This window comes from Oncorhynchus kisutch, linkage group LG10 (genome assembly GCF_002021735.2).
Source record: "Oncorhynchus kisutch isolate 150728-3 linkage group LG10, Okis_V2, whole genome shotgun sequence".
Lineage (NCBI taxonomy): Eukaryota > Metazoa > Chordata > Actinopteri > Salmoniformes > Salmonidae > Oncorhynchus > Oncorhynchus kisutch.
In genome coordinates, this window is record NC_034183.2 from 3452548 (window position 1) to 3469742 (window position 17195).

At 45.0% G+C, this 17195-nt stretch overlaps 1 protein-coding gene across 5 annotated transcripts in view; it reads right to left on the reverse strand.

Annotated features, from left to right (window-relative positions):
* Positions 1 to 17195, reverse strand: part of LOC109883999 (CD151 antigen) — a 60059-nt gene that overhangs the window by 41315 nt on the left and 1549 nt on the right. For 2 of the 5 annotated variants that reach the window (XM_020475989.2, XM_020475991.2), the window contains exons 2-4: positions 10748 to 10829; positions 8756 to 8947; positions 1594 to 1668 (exon numbers count right to left, since the gene is read on the reverse strand). In XM_020475989.2, coding sequence (XP_020331578.1) covers positions 1594 to 1668; positions 8756 to 8947; positions 10748 to 10828 — 348 coding nt within the window. In that variant the 5' untranslated portion in view covers position 10829. Of the gene's footprint in view, positions 1 to 1593; positions 1669 to 8755; positions 8948 to 9825; positions 9911 to 10747; positions 10830 to 12401; positions 12756 to 17195 lie in introns of those variants that run through there. The other 3 variants (XM_031832899.1, XM_020475992.2, XM_020475993.2) reach the window with 3 other exon arrangements.

Below are 17195 nucleotides of genomic sequence, written 5' to 3' on the forward strand. Positions count from 1 at the left end.
GGAAATAATTTCCAACACAGAAGCTGTGCTTGATGAAACTGAAAGAAAAGTCCTCCCCCGGGGTCAACCTGGCTCTCCACGCAGGCTAAAGCAACCTGGCTCTCCACGCAGGCTAAAGCAACCTGGCTCTCCACGCAGGCTAAAGCAACCTGGCTCTCCACGCAGGCTAAAGCAACCTGGCTCTCCACGCAGGCTAAAGCAACCTGGCTCTCCATGCAGGCTAAAGCAACCTGGCTCTCCACGCAGGCTAAAGCAACCTGGCTCTCCACGCAGGCTAAAGCAACCTGGCTCTCCACGCAGGCTAAAGCAACCTGGCTCTCCACGCAGGCTAAAGCAACCTGGCTCTCCACGCAGGCTAAAGCAACCTGGCTCTCCACGCAGGCTAAAGCAACCTGGCTCTCCACGCAGGCTAAAGCAACCTGGCTCTCCACGCAGGCTAAAGCAAACTGGCTCTCCACGCAGGCTAAAGCAAACTGGCTCTCCACGCAGGCTAAAGCAACCTGGCTCTCCACGCAGGCTAAAGCAACCTGGCTCTCCACGCAGGCTAAAGCAACCTGGCTCTCCACGCAGGCTAAAGCAACCTGGCTCTCCACGCAGGCTAAAGCAACCTGGCTCTCCACGCAGGCTAAAGCAACCTGGCTCTCCACGCAGGCTAAAGCAACCTGGCTCTCCACGCAGGCTAAAGCAACCTGGCTCTCCACGCAGGCTAAAGCAACCTGGCTCTCCACGCAGGCTAAAGCAACCTGGCTCTCCACGCAGGCTAAAGCAACCTGGCTCTCCACGCAGGCTAAAGCAACCTGGCTCTCCACGCAGGCTAAAGCAACCTGGCTCTCCACGCAGGCTAAAGCAACCTGGCTCTCCACGCAGGCTAAAGCAAACGCTAAAAATATATGAAGGATTTGAAATAACATTTGAACCCAGGTCTGGTAAGAGGAGGTCAGGTGATGCCAACCAGAATTCCTGGCATGTCTGAGGAGAACACGGTATTCTAGGACCTCCTAACACTGGATATAGGCCCATCCAGCATCCCTAAATAGCACCCTATCCCCTATATAGTGCACTACTTTTTGGCCACACGCCCATAGGGCTCTGTTTCACAGTAGTGCACTACGTAAGGAATAGGCTGCCATTTGGTACACAGCCGGGTTGCAGCAGCTATGTGTAACTAGTACATTTTTTTGTTGTTGTAATGTGTAGACCTGGGTTCAAATACTATTTGACATCTTTTGGATACTTTCAGAGTGTGCTTTAGCTTGCCCGGAGTGCCAGGTGTCTAGGGGGACTTTTCTATCGATTCCATTAGGACAGGCAAGTTCAAATCAAGCACAGATAATGTATTTGGAATGATTGTAAATAGTATTTGAACCCAGGGCTCGTAATATAGTATGAGACAGCGTTTCTCAAACTCGGGTCCAGCGTACCCCAACGGGTGGACATTGTTGTTTTTGGCTAGCTCTACACAGCTGATTCAAAGAATCAAGCTTGATGATGAGTTCATCATTTGAATCAACTTTCTAGTGGTAGTGCAAAAAAAATAAAGTGCACCCCTTGGGTCCCCAGGACCAAGTTTGGGAAACGCTGGTATGTACATACCTCCTGATACTGGATATAGGCCAGGACTCCAGCTACAATCTCCAGTAAGAAGATACAGAGTAGCAGGAAGAAATACTGTGGGAGAGAGAGAGGGGGGAGAGAGTAGCAGAATAAAATACTATGGTGGGTGAGAACAGAGAGAGAGAGAACAGAGAGAGAGAGAACAGAGAGAGAGAGAGAACAGAGAGAGAGAGAACAGAGAGAGAGAGAACAGAGAGAGAGAAACGAGAGAGAGAGAACAGAGAGAGAAACGAGAGAGAGAGAACAGAGAGAGAACAGAGAGAGAGAACAGAGAGAGAGAACAGAGAGAGAGAACAGAGAGAGAGAACAGAGAGAGAGAACAGAGAGAGAGAACAGAGAGAGAGTGAACAGAGAGAGAGCGAACAGAGAGAGAACAGAGAGAGCGAACAGAGAGAGAGAGAACAGAGAGAGAGAGAACAGAGAGAGTGAACAGAGAGAGTGAACAGAGAGAGAGAAACGAGAGAGAGAACAGAGAGAGAGAGAACAGAGAGAGAGAAACGAGAGAGAGAACAGAGAGAGAAACGAGAGAGAGAACAGAGAGAGAGAACAGAGAGAGTGAACAGAGAGAGAGTGAACAGAGAGAGAGAACGAGAGAGAGAACAGAGAGAGAGAACAGAGAGAGAGAGAACAGAGAGAGAGAGAACAGAGAGAGAGAGAGAACAGAGAGAGAGAACAGAGAGAGAGAGAACAGAGAGAGAACAGAGAGAGAGAACAGAGAGAGAGAACAGAGAGAGAACAGAGAGAGAGAACAGAGAGAGGGAACAGAGAGAGAGAACAGAGAGAGAGAACAGAGAGAGAGTGAACAGAGAGAGAGCGAACAGAGAGAGAGAACAGAGAGAGCGAACAGAGAGAGAGAGAACAGAGAGAGAGAGAACAGAGAGAGTGAACAGAGAGTGAACAGAGAGAGAGAAACGAGAGAGAGAACAGAGAGAGAGAGAACAGAGAGAGAGAGAACAGAGAGAGTGAACAGAGAGAGAGAAACAAGAGAGAGAGAACAGAGAGAGTAAACAGAGAGAGAGAACAGAGAGAGAGTGAACAGAGAGAGAGCGAACAGAGAGAGAGAACAGAGAGAGCGAACAGAGAGAGAGAGAACAGAGAGAGAGAGAACAGAGAGAGTGAACAGAGAGAGTGAACAGAGAGAGTGAACAGAGAGAGAGAACAGAGAGAGAGAGAGAACAGAGAGAGAGAAACGAGAGAGAGAAACGAGAGAGAGAACAGAGAGAGAGAGAACAGAGAGAGTGAACAGAGAGAGAGTGAACAGAGAGAGAGAAACGAGAGAGAGAACAGAGAGAGAGAACAGAGAGAGAGAGAACAGAGAGAGAGAGAACAGAAAGAGAGCGAACAGAGAGAGTGAACAGAGAGAGCGAAACGAGAGAGAGAGAACAGAGAGAGTGAACAGAGAGAGAGAAACAAGAGAGAGAGAACAGAGAGAGTAAACAGAGAGAGACAGAGAACAGAGCGAGAGAGAACAGAGAGAGAGCGAACAGAGAGAGAGAACAGAGCGAGAGAGAGAGAACAGATCGAGAGAGTGAACAGAGAGAGAGAGAACAGAGAGAGACAGAGAGAGAAACGAGAGAGAGAGAACAGAGAGAGAACAGAGAGAGAGAGAACAGAGAGAGAGAACAGAGCGAGAGAGAACAGAGAGAGAGAGAACAGAGAGAGAGAGAACAGAGAGAGAGAGAACAGAGAGAGAGAGAACAGAGAGAGAGAACAGAGAGAGAGAAACGAGAGAGAGAGAGAGAGAACAGAGCGAGAGAGAAGAGAGAGAGAGAAGAGCCGATAGTGAGAAGAGCGATAGTGAGAACAGAGTGAGAGAGAACAGAGAGAGAGAGAGAACAGAGAGAGAGAGAGAACAGAAAGAGAGAACAGAGAGAGAACACAGAGAAAGAACAGAGAGAGAGAACAGAGAGAGAGAACAGAGAGAGAGAACAGAGAGAGAACAGAGAGAGAGAACAGAGAGAGAGAGAAGAGGAGAGAGAGAGAGAGAGGAGAGAAGAGAGAGAGAAGAGCGATAGAGAGAACAGAGTGAGAACACAGAGAGAGAACAGAGAGAGAGAAGAGAGAGAGAGAACAGAGAGAGAGAACAGAGAGAGAACAGAGAGAGAGTGAACAGAGAGAGAGAACAGAGAGAGAGAGAGAACAGAGAGAGAGAGAACAGAGAGAGTGAACAGAGAGAGAGAACAGAGAGAAAGAACAGAGAAAAGAGAACAGAGAGAGAGTGAACAGAGAGAGAGAACAGAGAGAGAGAGAGAACAGAGAGAGAGAGAACAGAGAGAGTGAACAGAGAGAGAGAGAACAGAGAGAGAGAGAACAGAGAGAAAGAAGCAGAGAATGAGAACAGAGAGAGAGTGAACAGAGAGAGAGAACAGAGAGAGAGAACAGAGAGAGAGTGGACAGAGGGAGAGAGAACAGAGAGAGAGAACAGAGAGAGAGAGAACAGAGAGAGAGAACAGACAGAGAGAGTGAAACAGAGAGAGTGAACAGAGAGAGTGAACAGAGAGAGAGAACCAGAGAGAGAACAGAGAGAGAGAGAGAGAAAACAGAGAGAGAGAGAGAGAAAACAGAGAGAGAAAAGCAGAGAGAGAGAACAGAGAGAGAGAACAGAGAGAGAGTGAACAGAGAGAGATAGAACAGAGAGAGAACAGAGAGAGAGTACAGAGAGAGAGTACAGAGAGAGAGTACAGAGAGAGAGGAGAGAGAGAGAACAGAGAGAGAGAACAGAGAGAGAGAACAGAGAGAGAGTACAGAGAGAGAGAGACAGAGAGAGAGAGTGGCAGGAAGAAATACTGTGAAGAATGGGGAGGACAAAAAGACATTCCCTCCTAATATAAAACAGACTGTAGTGAGCTGAGGTTGAAAACAACTTCATGTGCCAATATCTGTGTTTAGTCATACAGTAAGTGAGCGTGTGCCTTTTTATTGCGATTACAGTTCCTCCTAATCAGTGTTTCTTTCCATAAAGTTTCAAGATTGTAAATCTCTCTATCTCTCTCCCCCCTCCCTCTCCTCCAACCCTCCCCCACCCCTCTCTCCCCCCCCCTCTCTCTCCCTCTCTCTCCCCCTCTCCACCTCTCTCTCCCTCTCCTCTAACCCTTTCCCCCCTCTCTCTCTCTCCTCTCCTCTCCTCTCCTCTAAACCCTCTCCCACCTCTCTCTCCCTCTCTCCACATCTCTCTCCACCTCTCTCTCCCTCTCCCTAACCCTCTCCCCCCTCTCTCTCTCCCTCTCTCCCCCCCCCCTCTCCCCCCCCCTCTCTCTCTCTCCTCTAACCCTCTCCCCCCTCTCTCTCTCTCTCCCCACCTCTCTCTCCCCCCCTCCCCTAACCCTTTCCCCCCTCTCGCTCTCTCTCCTCTAACCCTCTCCCCCCCTCTCTCTCCCTCTCTCTCCCCCTCTCTCTCCCCCTCTCCCCTAACCCTTTCCCCTCTCTCGCTCTCTCTCCTCTAACCCTCTCCCCCCCTCTCTCTCCCTCTCTCTCCCCCTCTCCACCTCTCTCTCCCTCTCCTCTAACCCTTTCCCCCTCTCTCTCTCTCCTCTCCTCTCCTCTCCTCTAACCCTCTCTCCACTCTCTCTCCCTCTCTCCACATCTCTCTCCCTCTCTCCACCTCTCTCTCCCTCTCCTCTAACCCTCTCCCCCCCTCTCTCTCTCTCTTCTCTCTCTCTCCTCTAACCCTCTCTCCCCCCTCTCTCTCTCTCTCTCCCCACCTCTCTCTCTCTCTCTCTCTCGTCTCTCTCTCTCTCTCTCTCTCTCCTCTCCTCTCCTCTCCTCTCCTCTCCTCTCCTCTAACCCTCTCTCCACCTCTCTCCCTCTCTCCACCTCTCTCTCCCTCTCTCCACCTCTCTCTCCCTCTCCTCTAACCCTCTCTCCCCCTCTCTCTCAACCCCCTCTCCCCACCCCTCTCTCCCCCTCTCCTCTAACCCTCTCCCCCCTCTCTCTCTCTCTCCCCCTCTCCTCTAACCTTTCCCCCCTCTCTCTCTCTCCTCTAACCCTCTCCCCCTCTCTCTCTCTCTCCTCTAACCCTCTCCCACCTCTCTCTCTCTCTCCTCTAACCCCTCCCCCCTCTCTCTCTCTCTCCTCTAACCCTCTCCCCCCCTCTCTCTCTCTCTCTCCTCTAACCCTCTCCCCCCCCCTCTCTCTCTCCTCTAACCCTCTCCCCCCTCTCTCTCTCTCTCCTCTAACCCTCTCCCCCACCTCTCTCTCTCTCTCCTCTAACCCTCTCCCCCTCTCTCTCTCTCTCCTCTAACCCTCTCCCCCCTCTCTCTCTCTCTCTCTCCTCTAACCCTCTCCCCCCTCTCTCTCTCTCCCTCCCTCTCCTCTAACCCTCTCCCCCCTCTCTCTCTCTTCTCTCTCCTCTAACCCTCTCCCCCCCTCTCTCTCTCTCTCCTCTCCTCTCCTCTAACCCCTCCCCCCCTCTCTCTCTCTCTCCCCCTCTCCTCTAACCCTTTCCCCCCTCTCTCTCTCTCCTCTAACCCTCTCCCCCCTCTCTCTCTCTCTCCTCTAACCTCTCCCCACCTCTCTCTCTCTCTCTCCTCTAACCCTCTCCCCCCTCTCTCTCTCTCTCCTCTAACCCTCTCCCCCCCTCTCTCTCTCTCTCCTCTAACCCTCTCCCCCCCCCTCTCTCTCTCCTCTAACCCTCTCCCCCCTCTCTCTCTCTCTCCTCTAACCCTCTCCCCACCTCTCTCTCTCTCTCCTCTAACCCTCTCCCCCCTCTCTCTCTCTCTCCTCTAACCCTCTCCCCCCTCTCTCTCTCTCTCCTCTAACCCTCTCCCCCCTCTCTCTCTCTCTCCTCTAACCCTCTCCCCCCCTCTCTCTCTCTCTCCTCTCCTCTCCTCTAACCCTCTCCCCCCTCTCTCTCTCTCTCCTCTCCTCTAACCCTCCCCCCCTCTCTCTCTCCTCTCCTCTCCTCTAACCCTCTCCCCCCCCCTCTCTCTCTCTCTCCTCTCCTCTCCTCTAACCCTCTCCCCCCCTCTCTCTCTCTCCTCTCCTCTCCTCTCCTCTAACCCTCTCTCCCTCTCCTCTAACCCTTTCCCCCCTCTCTCTCACCCCCTCTCCCCACCCCTCTCTCTCCCTCTCCTCTCCCCCTTTCCCCACCCCTCTCTCTCCCTCTCCTCTCCTCTAACCCCCCCCTCTCTCTCTCTGTCTCTCAATTCAGTTCAAGGGGCTTTATTGGCTTGGGGAAACATATGTTGCCAAAGCAAGTTAAAAGGATAAAAAAACTAAAGTGAATTAAACAATAAAAAAAAAAAATATGAAGTGAAGTAAAACACTCAAATGTCATATTATGTCTATATGCAGGGTTGTAACGATGTGCAAATAGTTCACGTACAAAATGAAAAATAAATAAGCATAAATATGGGTTGTATTTACAAAGGTGTTTGTTTTTCACTGGTTGCCCTTTTCTCGTGGCAACAGGTCACAAATCTTGCTGCTGTGATGGCACACTGTGGGAGTTTTTCAAAATTGGTTTTGTTTTCAAATTCTTTGTGGGTCTGTGTAATCTGAGGGAAATATGTCTCTCTAATATGGTCATACATTGGGCAGGAGGTTAGGAAGTGCAGCTCAGTTTCCACCTCATTTTGTGGGCAGTGAGCACATAGCCTGTCTTCTCTTGAGAGCCATGTCTGCCTACGGCGGCCTTTCTCAATAGCAAGGCTATGCTCACTGAGTCTGTACATAGTCAAGGCTTTCCTTAATTTTGGGTCAGTCACAGTCGTCAGGTATTCTGACACTGTGTACTCTCTGTTTAGGGCCAAATAGCATTCTAGTTTGCTCTGTTTTTTTGTTAATTCTTTCCAATGTGTCAAGTAATTATCTTTTTGTTTTCTCATGATTTGGTTGGATCTAATTGTGCTGCTGTCTCTCTCTCTCTCTCTCTCCCTTTTGCCCCTCCTCTCCTCTCCCCTCTCAATTTCAATTCAATTACATTTAAGGGACTTTACTGACATGGGAAACATATGTTTACATTGCAAAGCCCTCTCTCCTCTATAGCCCCTCCTCTCCCCACTCTCCACCTCTTCTCCCCGCTCTGTCTCTCCAACCACCATACCGGTGATGCCCCTCATTCCTCTCTCGTGACTCATGCTCCGTATCTAAACTCTTAAAGATACACACACGGCATTATTCTGCGTGATATTTATGACACGTGCATTTCAGACAGTGTATTTTCGTCTGGTTCTGTTTATATCATAGAGGTAGATAGAGGAGTCTAGATGCATATAAACCTATTTCGGCAAGGACATTGCCATTGAGAGAGTCCACCATTTTAAAGTAGTCAACTGGTTGGGGATTACTATGTTTTTCGGAGAAATCAGCCACTTTTCTGAGCATTGTCTTCTTTAAATTGGGTTCCCTATGGTTAGTAAATGGCTTTAAGCTATATCATCGCCAGCTAGTGGCCACAAAATGTCATTACTTGGATTAGCTAACGTGCCATTGGAACACAGGAGTAATGGTTTCTGATAATGGACCTCTTTACGTAGATATACCATAAAAAAATCAGCCGTTACCATAGTAATTTACAACATTAACAATGCCTACATTGTATTTCTGATCAATTTCATGTTATTTTAAATGGACAAAAAAAAAGTGCTTTTCTTTAAAAAAAACAAGGATATTTTCCAAGTGACCCCAATACCTTTGAACTGTAGTGTACATCTATTACCCTTTTCTTCTGCCTCTGAAAAATGCTTTTCTTTTTGACAGGAGTTTATATGCGAACGGATTTGAATGTTTATATTATATATATATTATATATATATTATATATTTATATTCATTTTGATCTGAAAGTAAAGGGTGTTTTCAAGGGTGTAGAAGAAGCTGTGTCATTTCCGGTTTCAGGTTTATAATGTAAAACCAGTGTGGATGTGTACCATTACGTTTGATTGATATCGTGTGTTAGTTAGAGTGTTTCTGGTTTCGAGACACTGTGTCACAACTGATGATTTGATATAGGGCTTTGTAAATGGATTGATTGGTTGATTGATTGATCGGAGGATTGGTTGATTGGAGGATTGGTTGATTGATTGGTTGATTGGTTGGTTTATTGGTTGATTGATTGGTTGATTGACTGATTGATTGGAGGATTGGTTGATTGGTTGATTGATTGATTGGTTGGTTGATTGATTGGTTGATTGATTGATCACCACTATTAGCAGACTCCTCATTTCTTTGAGGGTAGCACAGCAGCCTACGATCCCAGTGAAGACAACGATAGCCCCGGCAGCTATGAGGATGTAGGCAGAGGCAGAGTAGAAGGTGGAGTTGAGGAGGCTGATGTAGTCACTCTTCTCTACGAGGGTCCACACCCCCACCGCCATCACCACTCCACCTGCCAGCTGAAAGAGGACACACACACACGCGCACACGCACACACAGCAGTGGAATTCAAAACCACTCAATTCAATTCCCTTTCAAATCAATTCCATTAAATTCAATTATTTCAATTCAGAACACAGACAATGTTCAATAGCAGATAACTAGTAGATTCCTAGCACCAATCAAATACAGGCCTGCAGTAGGAGACTATCAGTCGCTGACATGTTAGAGAGAACTTAACGGTTGATATTGTTTCAGGTTCATTTAGTGTACAGACATGCAAAGGGTTAAACCTATCTATAGAATCTCCTGCTTTGTTATAACATATAGGACAAGTTAAGCAACATTTCTGCCCCCCAAAAATATGTTGTTCTGCCAGACAGACAGACAGACAGACAGACAGACAGACAGACAGGCAGACAGACAGACAGACAGACAGACAGGAAGGCAGACACAGACAGACAGACAGACAGACATGCAGACACAGACAGACAGGCAGGCAGACAGACAAACAGACATAGCAGATAGACAGACAGGCAGACTCACCCAGAAGCAAAGGTTATAGGTCAATAGTAGATAGACAAACAGGCAGACTCACCCAGAAGCAAAGGTTAAAGGTCAATAGTAGACAGACAGACAGGGAGACTCACCCAGAAGAGAAGGTTATAGGTCAATAGTAGACAGACAGACAAGCAGACTCACCCAGAAGCAAAGGTTAAAGGTCAATAGTAGACAGACAGACAGACTCACCCAGAAGCAAAGGTTATAGGTCAATAGTAGATAGACAGACAAGCAGACTCACCCAGAAGCAAAGGTTAAAGGTCAATAGTAGACAGACAGACAGACTCACCCAGAAGCAAAGGTTAAAGGTCAATAGTAAACAGACAGGCAGACTCACCCAGAAGAGTAGGTTAAAGGTCAATAGCAGATATTTCAGACAAATCATCCCACATGTGTTTTCCTCAATAGTCAATAGTAGACAGACAGACTCACACAGAAGAGAAGGTTAAAGGTCACCCAGAAGCAAAGGTTAAAGGTCAATAGTAGATAGACAGACAGGCAGACTCACCCAGAAGAGTAGGTTAAAGGTCAATAGCAGATATTTCAGACAAATCATCCCACATGTGTTTTCCTCAATAGTCAATAGTAGACAGACAGACTCACACAGAAGAGAAGGTTAAAGGTCACCCAGAAGCAAAGGTTAAAGGTCAATAGTAGATAGACAGACAGGCAGACTCACCCAGAAGCAAAGGTTAAAGGTCAATAGTAGACAGACAGACAGACTCACCCAGAAGAGAAGGTTAAAGGTCAATAGTAGACAGACAGACAGGCAGACTCACCCAGAAAAGTAGGTTAAAGGTCAATAGCAGATATTTCAGACAAATCATCCCACATGTGTTTTTCTCAATAGTCAATAGTAGACAGACAGACTCACCCAGAAGAGAAGGTTAAAGGTCACCCAGAAGCAAAGGTTAAAGGTCAATAGTAGATAGACAGACAGGCAGACTCACCCAGAAGCAAAGGTCAATAGTAGACAGACAGGCAGACTCACCCAGAAGCAAAGGTTAAAGGTCAATAGAAGACAGACAGACAGACAGACTCACCCAGAAGAGAAGGTTAAAGGTCAATAGTAGACAGACAGACTCACCCAGAAGATAAGGTTAGAGGTCAATAGGAGACAGACAGACAGGCAGACTCACCCAGAAGAGAAGGTTAAAGGTCAATAGTAGACAGACAGACAGGCAGACTCACCCAGAAGAGAAGGTTAAAGGTCAATAGTAGACAGACAGACAGACAGACAGACAGACAGGCAGACTCACCCAGAAGAGTAGGTTAAAAGTCAATAGCAGATATTTCAGACAAATCATCCCACATGTGTTTTTCTCATCATATGTCTCCATCCTGAAAACAAGAGAAAACAAGAGATTAAGATTGTTGGTCTATTTAATATATTTCTTCGGTAAGTTTGGTCTTTTTAGTAAATAGAATTTACAAAGGTATTAAACGCGACATGCAACAATTTCAAAGATTATTCAGTTCAGTTCATATAATGAAATCAGTCAATTGAAATACATTCTTTAGGCCCTAATCTATGGATTTTAAGTGACTGGGAATGCAGATATGCATCTGTTGGTCACAGATACATTTTTTTTGTAATGGTTGGGTCGTGGAACCAGTGAGTATCTGTGTGACCATTTGCCTCATGCAGCTTGGCACAGAGTTAATCAGGCTGTTGATTGTGGTCTGTGGAATGTTGTCTCACTCCTCTTCAATGGCTGTGAGAAGTTACTGGATATTAGTGGGAACTGAAACACGCTGTCGTACGAGTCGATCCAGAGCATCCCAAACATGCTCAATGGGTGACATGTCTGGTGAGTATGCAGGCCATGGAAGAACTGGGACATTTTCAGCTTCCAGGAATTGTGTCCAGATCCTTACGACATGGGGCTGTGCATTATCATGCTGAAACATGAGGTGATGGTAGCGGATGAATGACACGACAATGGGCCTCAGGATCTCTTCACGGCATCTCGGTGTATTCAAATTGCCATCAATAAAATGCAATTGTGTTCGTTGTCCGTAGCTTATGCCTGCCCATACCATTACCCAACTGCCACCATGGGGCACTCTGTTCACAATGTTGACATTGCCCACCCGACGCCATACACGTACGTGGTCTGCGGTTGTGACGCCAGTTGGACAAATTCTCGAAAACAATGTTGGAGGCGGCATATGGTAGAGAAATTAACATTAAATTCTCTGACAACAGCTCTGATGGACATTCCTGCAGTCAGCATGCCAATTGCACTCTCCCTCAACTTGAGATATCTTTGGCATTGTGTTGTGTGACAAAAATGCTCACTTTTATTGCCATCACTCATGGGGGACACCGCGTCACCGCAAAATCTACAGGGAGAGCTAGGCAGTTCAAGCCCGCTTGGGTACTGCCATAGAGTTACATTAGAAGTGCCCATCCAAGAAGGCTCAAGGTCATTAGCCACAGATAAAATGATGTTACATCATGTTATATCTACCGTAGCTTTGATTGGACTGATCATGTCAACATCATATTTTCAAAATCTTAGCTACCATTCACCATGAAGCACATCGTCAATCTACTGGCAAATCCTTTTCAATCCTTGTCATATGAAGAGAGATTATAGATAAAACGTATCGGTGCTCATCGGCCATTGGACATAAACATTACTCATTAATCCAGAGAATGACAGACTTTGATGATGAAATTTGCCCACAGGAAAGGACCGCCATGCCACCTTCCTGTTCAAGTGAGCACAGCACAACAAGGTGAGTGCAAAAATGTATTTTATGCTGCTGTATAAATGATGTAATATGTCAGGGAGATGTGTATACTGTAGCTAAGAAAGTAATACTAAGTGTATGTTGTGTAGTAAGCTGTTAGTAGCCCATGTTCCTCAACCTAACAATTTGGTCCTTTCCCTCCTCATAACTTACTCTACTGTTCTGACTTGGTGGTGCACATGTAGCCTATAGCCTGGTTTAGAGAAACGTCAGGAACAACTAGATCCAGGTACTGCTCTTGACAGGAACAACTAGATCCAGGTAATGCTCTTGATAGGAACAACTAGATCCAGGTACTGATGCAGACAGGAACAACTAGATCCAGGTACTAATGCAGACAGGAACAACTAGATCCAGGTACTGACAGGAACAACTAGATCCAGGTACTGATGCAGACAGGAACAACTAGATCCAGGTACTGATGCAGACAGGAACAACTAGATCCAGGTACTGACAGGAACAACTAGATCCAGGTACTAATGTAGACAGGAACAACTAGATCCAGGTACTGACAGGAACAACTAGATCCAGGTACTGATGCAGACAGGAACAACTAGATCCAGGTACTGACAGGAACAACTAGATCCAGCTACTGATGGAGACAGGAACAACTAGATCCAGGTACTGACAGGAACAACTAGATCCAGGTACTGATGCTGATAGGAACAACTAGATCCAGGTACTGATGCAGACAGGAACAACTAGATCCAGGTACTGATGCAGACAGGAACAACTAGATCCAGGTACTGATGCAGACAGGAACAACTAGATCCAGGTACTGACAGGAACAACTAGATCCAGGTACTGATGCTGATAGGAACAACTAGATCCAGGTACTGATGCAGACAGGAACAACTAGATCCAGGTACTGATGCAGACAGGAACAACTAGATCCAGGTACTGATGCAGACAGGAACAACTAGATCCAGGTACTGACAGGAACAACTAGATCCAGGTACTGATGCAGACAGGAACAACTAGATCCAGGTACTGACAGGAACAACTAGATCCAGGTACTGATGGAGACAGGAACAACTAGATCCAGGTACTGACAGGAACAACTAGATCCAGGTACTGATGGAGACAGGAACAACTAGATCCAGGTACTGACAGGAACAACTAGATCCAGGTACTGATGCAGACAGGAACAACTAGATCCAGGTACTGATGCAGACAGGAACAACTAGATCCAGGTACTGACAGGAACAACTAGATCCAGGTACTGACAGGAACAACTAGATCCAGGTACTGACAGGAACAACTAGATCCAGGTACTGATGCAGACAGGAACAACTAGATCCAGGTACTGATGCAGACAGGAACAACTAGATCCAGGTACTGATGCAGACAGGAACAACTAGATCCAGGTACTGACAGGAACAACTAGATCCAGGTACTGATGCTGATAGGAACAACTAGATCCAGGTACTGATGCAGACAGGAACAACTAGATCCAGGTACTGATGCAGACAGGAACAACTAGATCCAGGTACTGATGCAGACAGGAACAACTAGATCCAGGTACTGACAGGAACAACTAGATCCAGGTACTGATGCAGACAGGAACAACTAGATCCAGGTACTGACAGGAACAACTAGATCCAGGTACTGATGGAGACAGGAACAACTAGATCCAGGTACTGACAGGAACAACTAGATCCAGGTACTGATGGAGACAGGAACAACTAGATCCAGGTACTGACAGGAACAACTAGATCCAGGTACTGATGCAGACAGGAACAACTAGATCCAGGTACTGATGCAGACAGGAACAACTAGATCCAGGTACTGACAGGAACAACTAGATCCAGGTACTGACAGGAACAACTAGATCCAGGTACTGACAGGAACAACTAGATCCAGGTACTGATGCAGACAGGAACAACTAGATCCAGGTACTGATGCAGACAGGAACAACTAGATCCAGGTACTGATGCAGACAGGAACAACTAGATCCAGGTACTGATGCAGACAGGAACAACTAGATCCAGGTACTGATGCAGACAGGAACAACTAGATCCAGGTACTGACAGGAACAACTAGATCCAGGTACTGACAGGAACAACTAGATCCAGGTACTGACAGGAACAACTAGATCCAGGTACTGACAGGAACAACTAGATCCAGGTACTGACAGGAACAACTAGATCCAGGTACAGACAGGAACAACTAGATCCAGGTACTGATGCAGACAGGAACAACTAGTATCCAAAAAACAAGCTTACAAACTGCACACAAGAAAATATAGCCGACTGATCTGTCTTGAACTAGTTGTGAGGTTTTGTACGCTTGTTTCTTATTACGGCTCTTGATCCTTAAATTCTCTGGCAACAGCCAAGGTCATTGGCCACAGATAAAATGATGTCACATCATGTTATATCTACAGTAGCTTTGATTGGACTGATCATGTCAACATCATACTTTCATAATCTTATGAAGAGAGATTATAGATAAAACGTATCGGTGCTCATCGGCCATTGGACATAAACATTACTCATTAATCCAGAGAATAACAGACTTTGATGATGAAATTTGCCCACAGGAAAGGACCGCCATGCCACCTTCCTGTTCAAGTGAGCACAGCACAAGAAGGTGAGTGCAAAAATGTATTTTATGCTGCTGCATAAATGATAGGCAATGGTTCACTATGTCAGATAGGTTGCGTCAGCTTAGATGTAGCACTACCGGGGCATTGAGATCATCACGTAGCATCAACGAGTCGTCAGTCGATGTGTTTACGTCTGTTCAAATGATCCAACATAATGTAGTCTTAATGTCAGAGGAGACGGGACACAAAAACAAAAATCCAACACGTACCGACGTATCATCTTCTCAACGCGGTCTGCAGTTTAACTTGAACTTAAACTGTAAACGTTAGTCTAAACAATATCCCGTCACACTTCACTAAGTCATATCATGTAACTGTAAACCACACTGCTGTCACGGGAAAACGTCCCGTGCCTCTGTCATCTCCCTATGAGTAGAAGCAGGCACACTGTACTAAACTGTATCTGAACTGTACATACTATACTGTATCTGAACAGTACTATACTGTACTATACTGTATCTGAACTGTTCTATACTGTATCTGAACTGTACTATACTGTACTATACTGTACTAAACTGTACTATACTGTACTAAACTGTACTATACTGTATCTGAACTGTACTATACTGTACTAAACTGTACTATACTGTACTATACTGTATCTGAACAGTACTATACTGTACTAAACTGTATCTGAACAGTACTATACTGTACTATACTGTACTAAACTGTACTATACTGTACTAAACTGTACTATACTGTATCTGAACTGTACTATACTGTACTAAACTGTACTATACTGTACTAAACTGTATCTGAACTGTACTATACTGTACTATACTGTACTATACTGTATCTGAACTGTTCTATACTGTATCTGAACTGTACTATACTGTACTATACTGTACTATACTGTACTATACTTTACTATACTGTATCTGAACTGTACATACTGTACTATACTGTACTATACTGTATCTGAACTGTACATACTGTACTATACTGTATCTGAACTGTACTAAACTGTACTATACTGTATCTGAACTGTACTAAACTGTACTATACTGTACTAAACTGTACTATACTGTATCTGAACTGTACTATACTGTACTATACTGTACTAAACTGTACTATACTGTACTATACTGTACTATACTGTATCTGAACTGTACTATACTGTACTATACTGTACTAAACTGTACAATACTGTACTATACTGTACTATACTGTATCTGAACTGTACTATACTGTATCTGAACTGTACTATACTGTTCTATACTGTATCTGAACTGTTCTATACTGTATCTGAACTGTACTATACTGTACTAAACTGTACTAAACTGTACTATACTGTACTATACTGTACTATACTGTACTATACTGTATCTGAACTGTACTAAACTGTACTATACTGTACTATACTGTACTATACTGTACTATACTGTACTATACTGTATCTGAACTGTACTATACTGTACTAAACTGTATCTGAACTGTACTATACTGTACTATACTGTACTATACTGTATCTGAACTGTACTAAACTGTACTATACTGTACTATACTGTACTGTACTATACTGTACTATACTGTATCTGAACTGTACTATACTGTATCTGAACTGTACTATACTGTACTAAACTGTATCTGAACTGTACATACTGTACTATACTGTATCTGAACTGTACTAAACTGTACTATACTGTATCTGAACTGTACATACTGTACTATACTGTATCTGAACTGTACTAAACTGTACTATACTGTATCTGAACTGTACTAAACTGTACTATACTGTACTAAACTGTACTATACTGTACTATACTGTATCTGAACTGTACTATACTGTACTATACTGTACTATACTGTACTAAACTGTACAATACTGTACTATACTGTACTATACTGTATCTGAACTGTACTATACTGTACTATACTGTACTAAACTGTACTATACTGTACTATACTGTACTATACTGTATCTGAACTGTACTATACTGTACTATACTGTACTAAACTGTACAATACTGTACTATACTGTACTATACTGTATCTGAACTGTACTATACTGTATCTGAACTGTTCTATACTGTATCTGAACTGTACTATACTGTACTAAACTGTACTAAACTGTACTATACTGTACTATACTGTACTATACTGTATCTGAACTGTACTAAACTGTACTATACTGTACTATACTGTACTATACTGTACTATACTGTATCTGAACTGTACTATACTGTACTAAACTGTATCTGAACTGTACTATACTGTACTATACTGTATCTGAACTGTACTATACTGTATCTGAACAGTACTATACTGTACTAAACTGTACTATACTGTACTATACTGTACTATACTGTATCTGAACTGTACTATACTGTACTAAACTG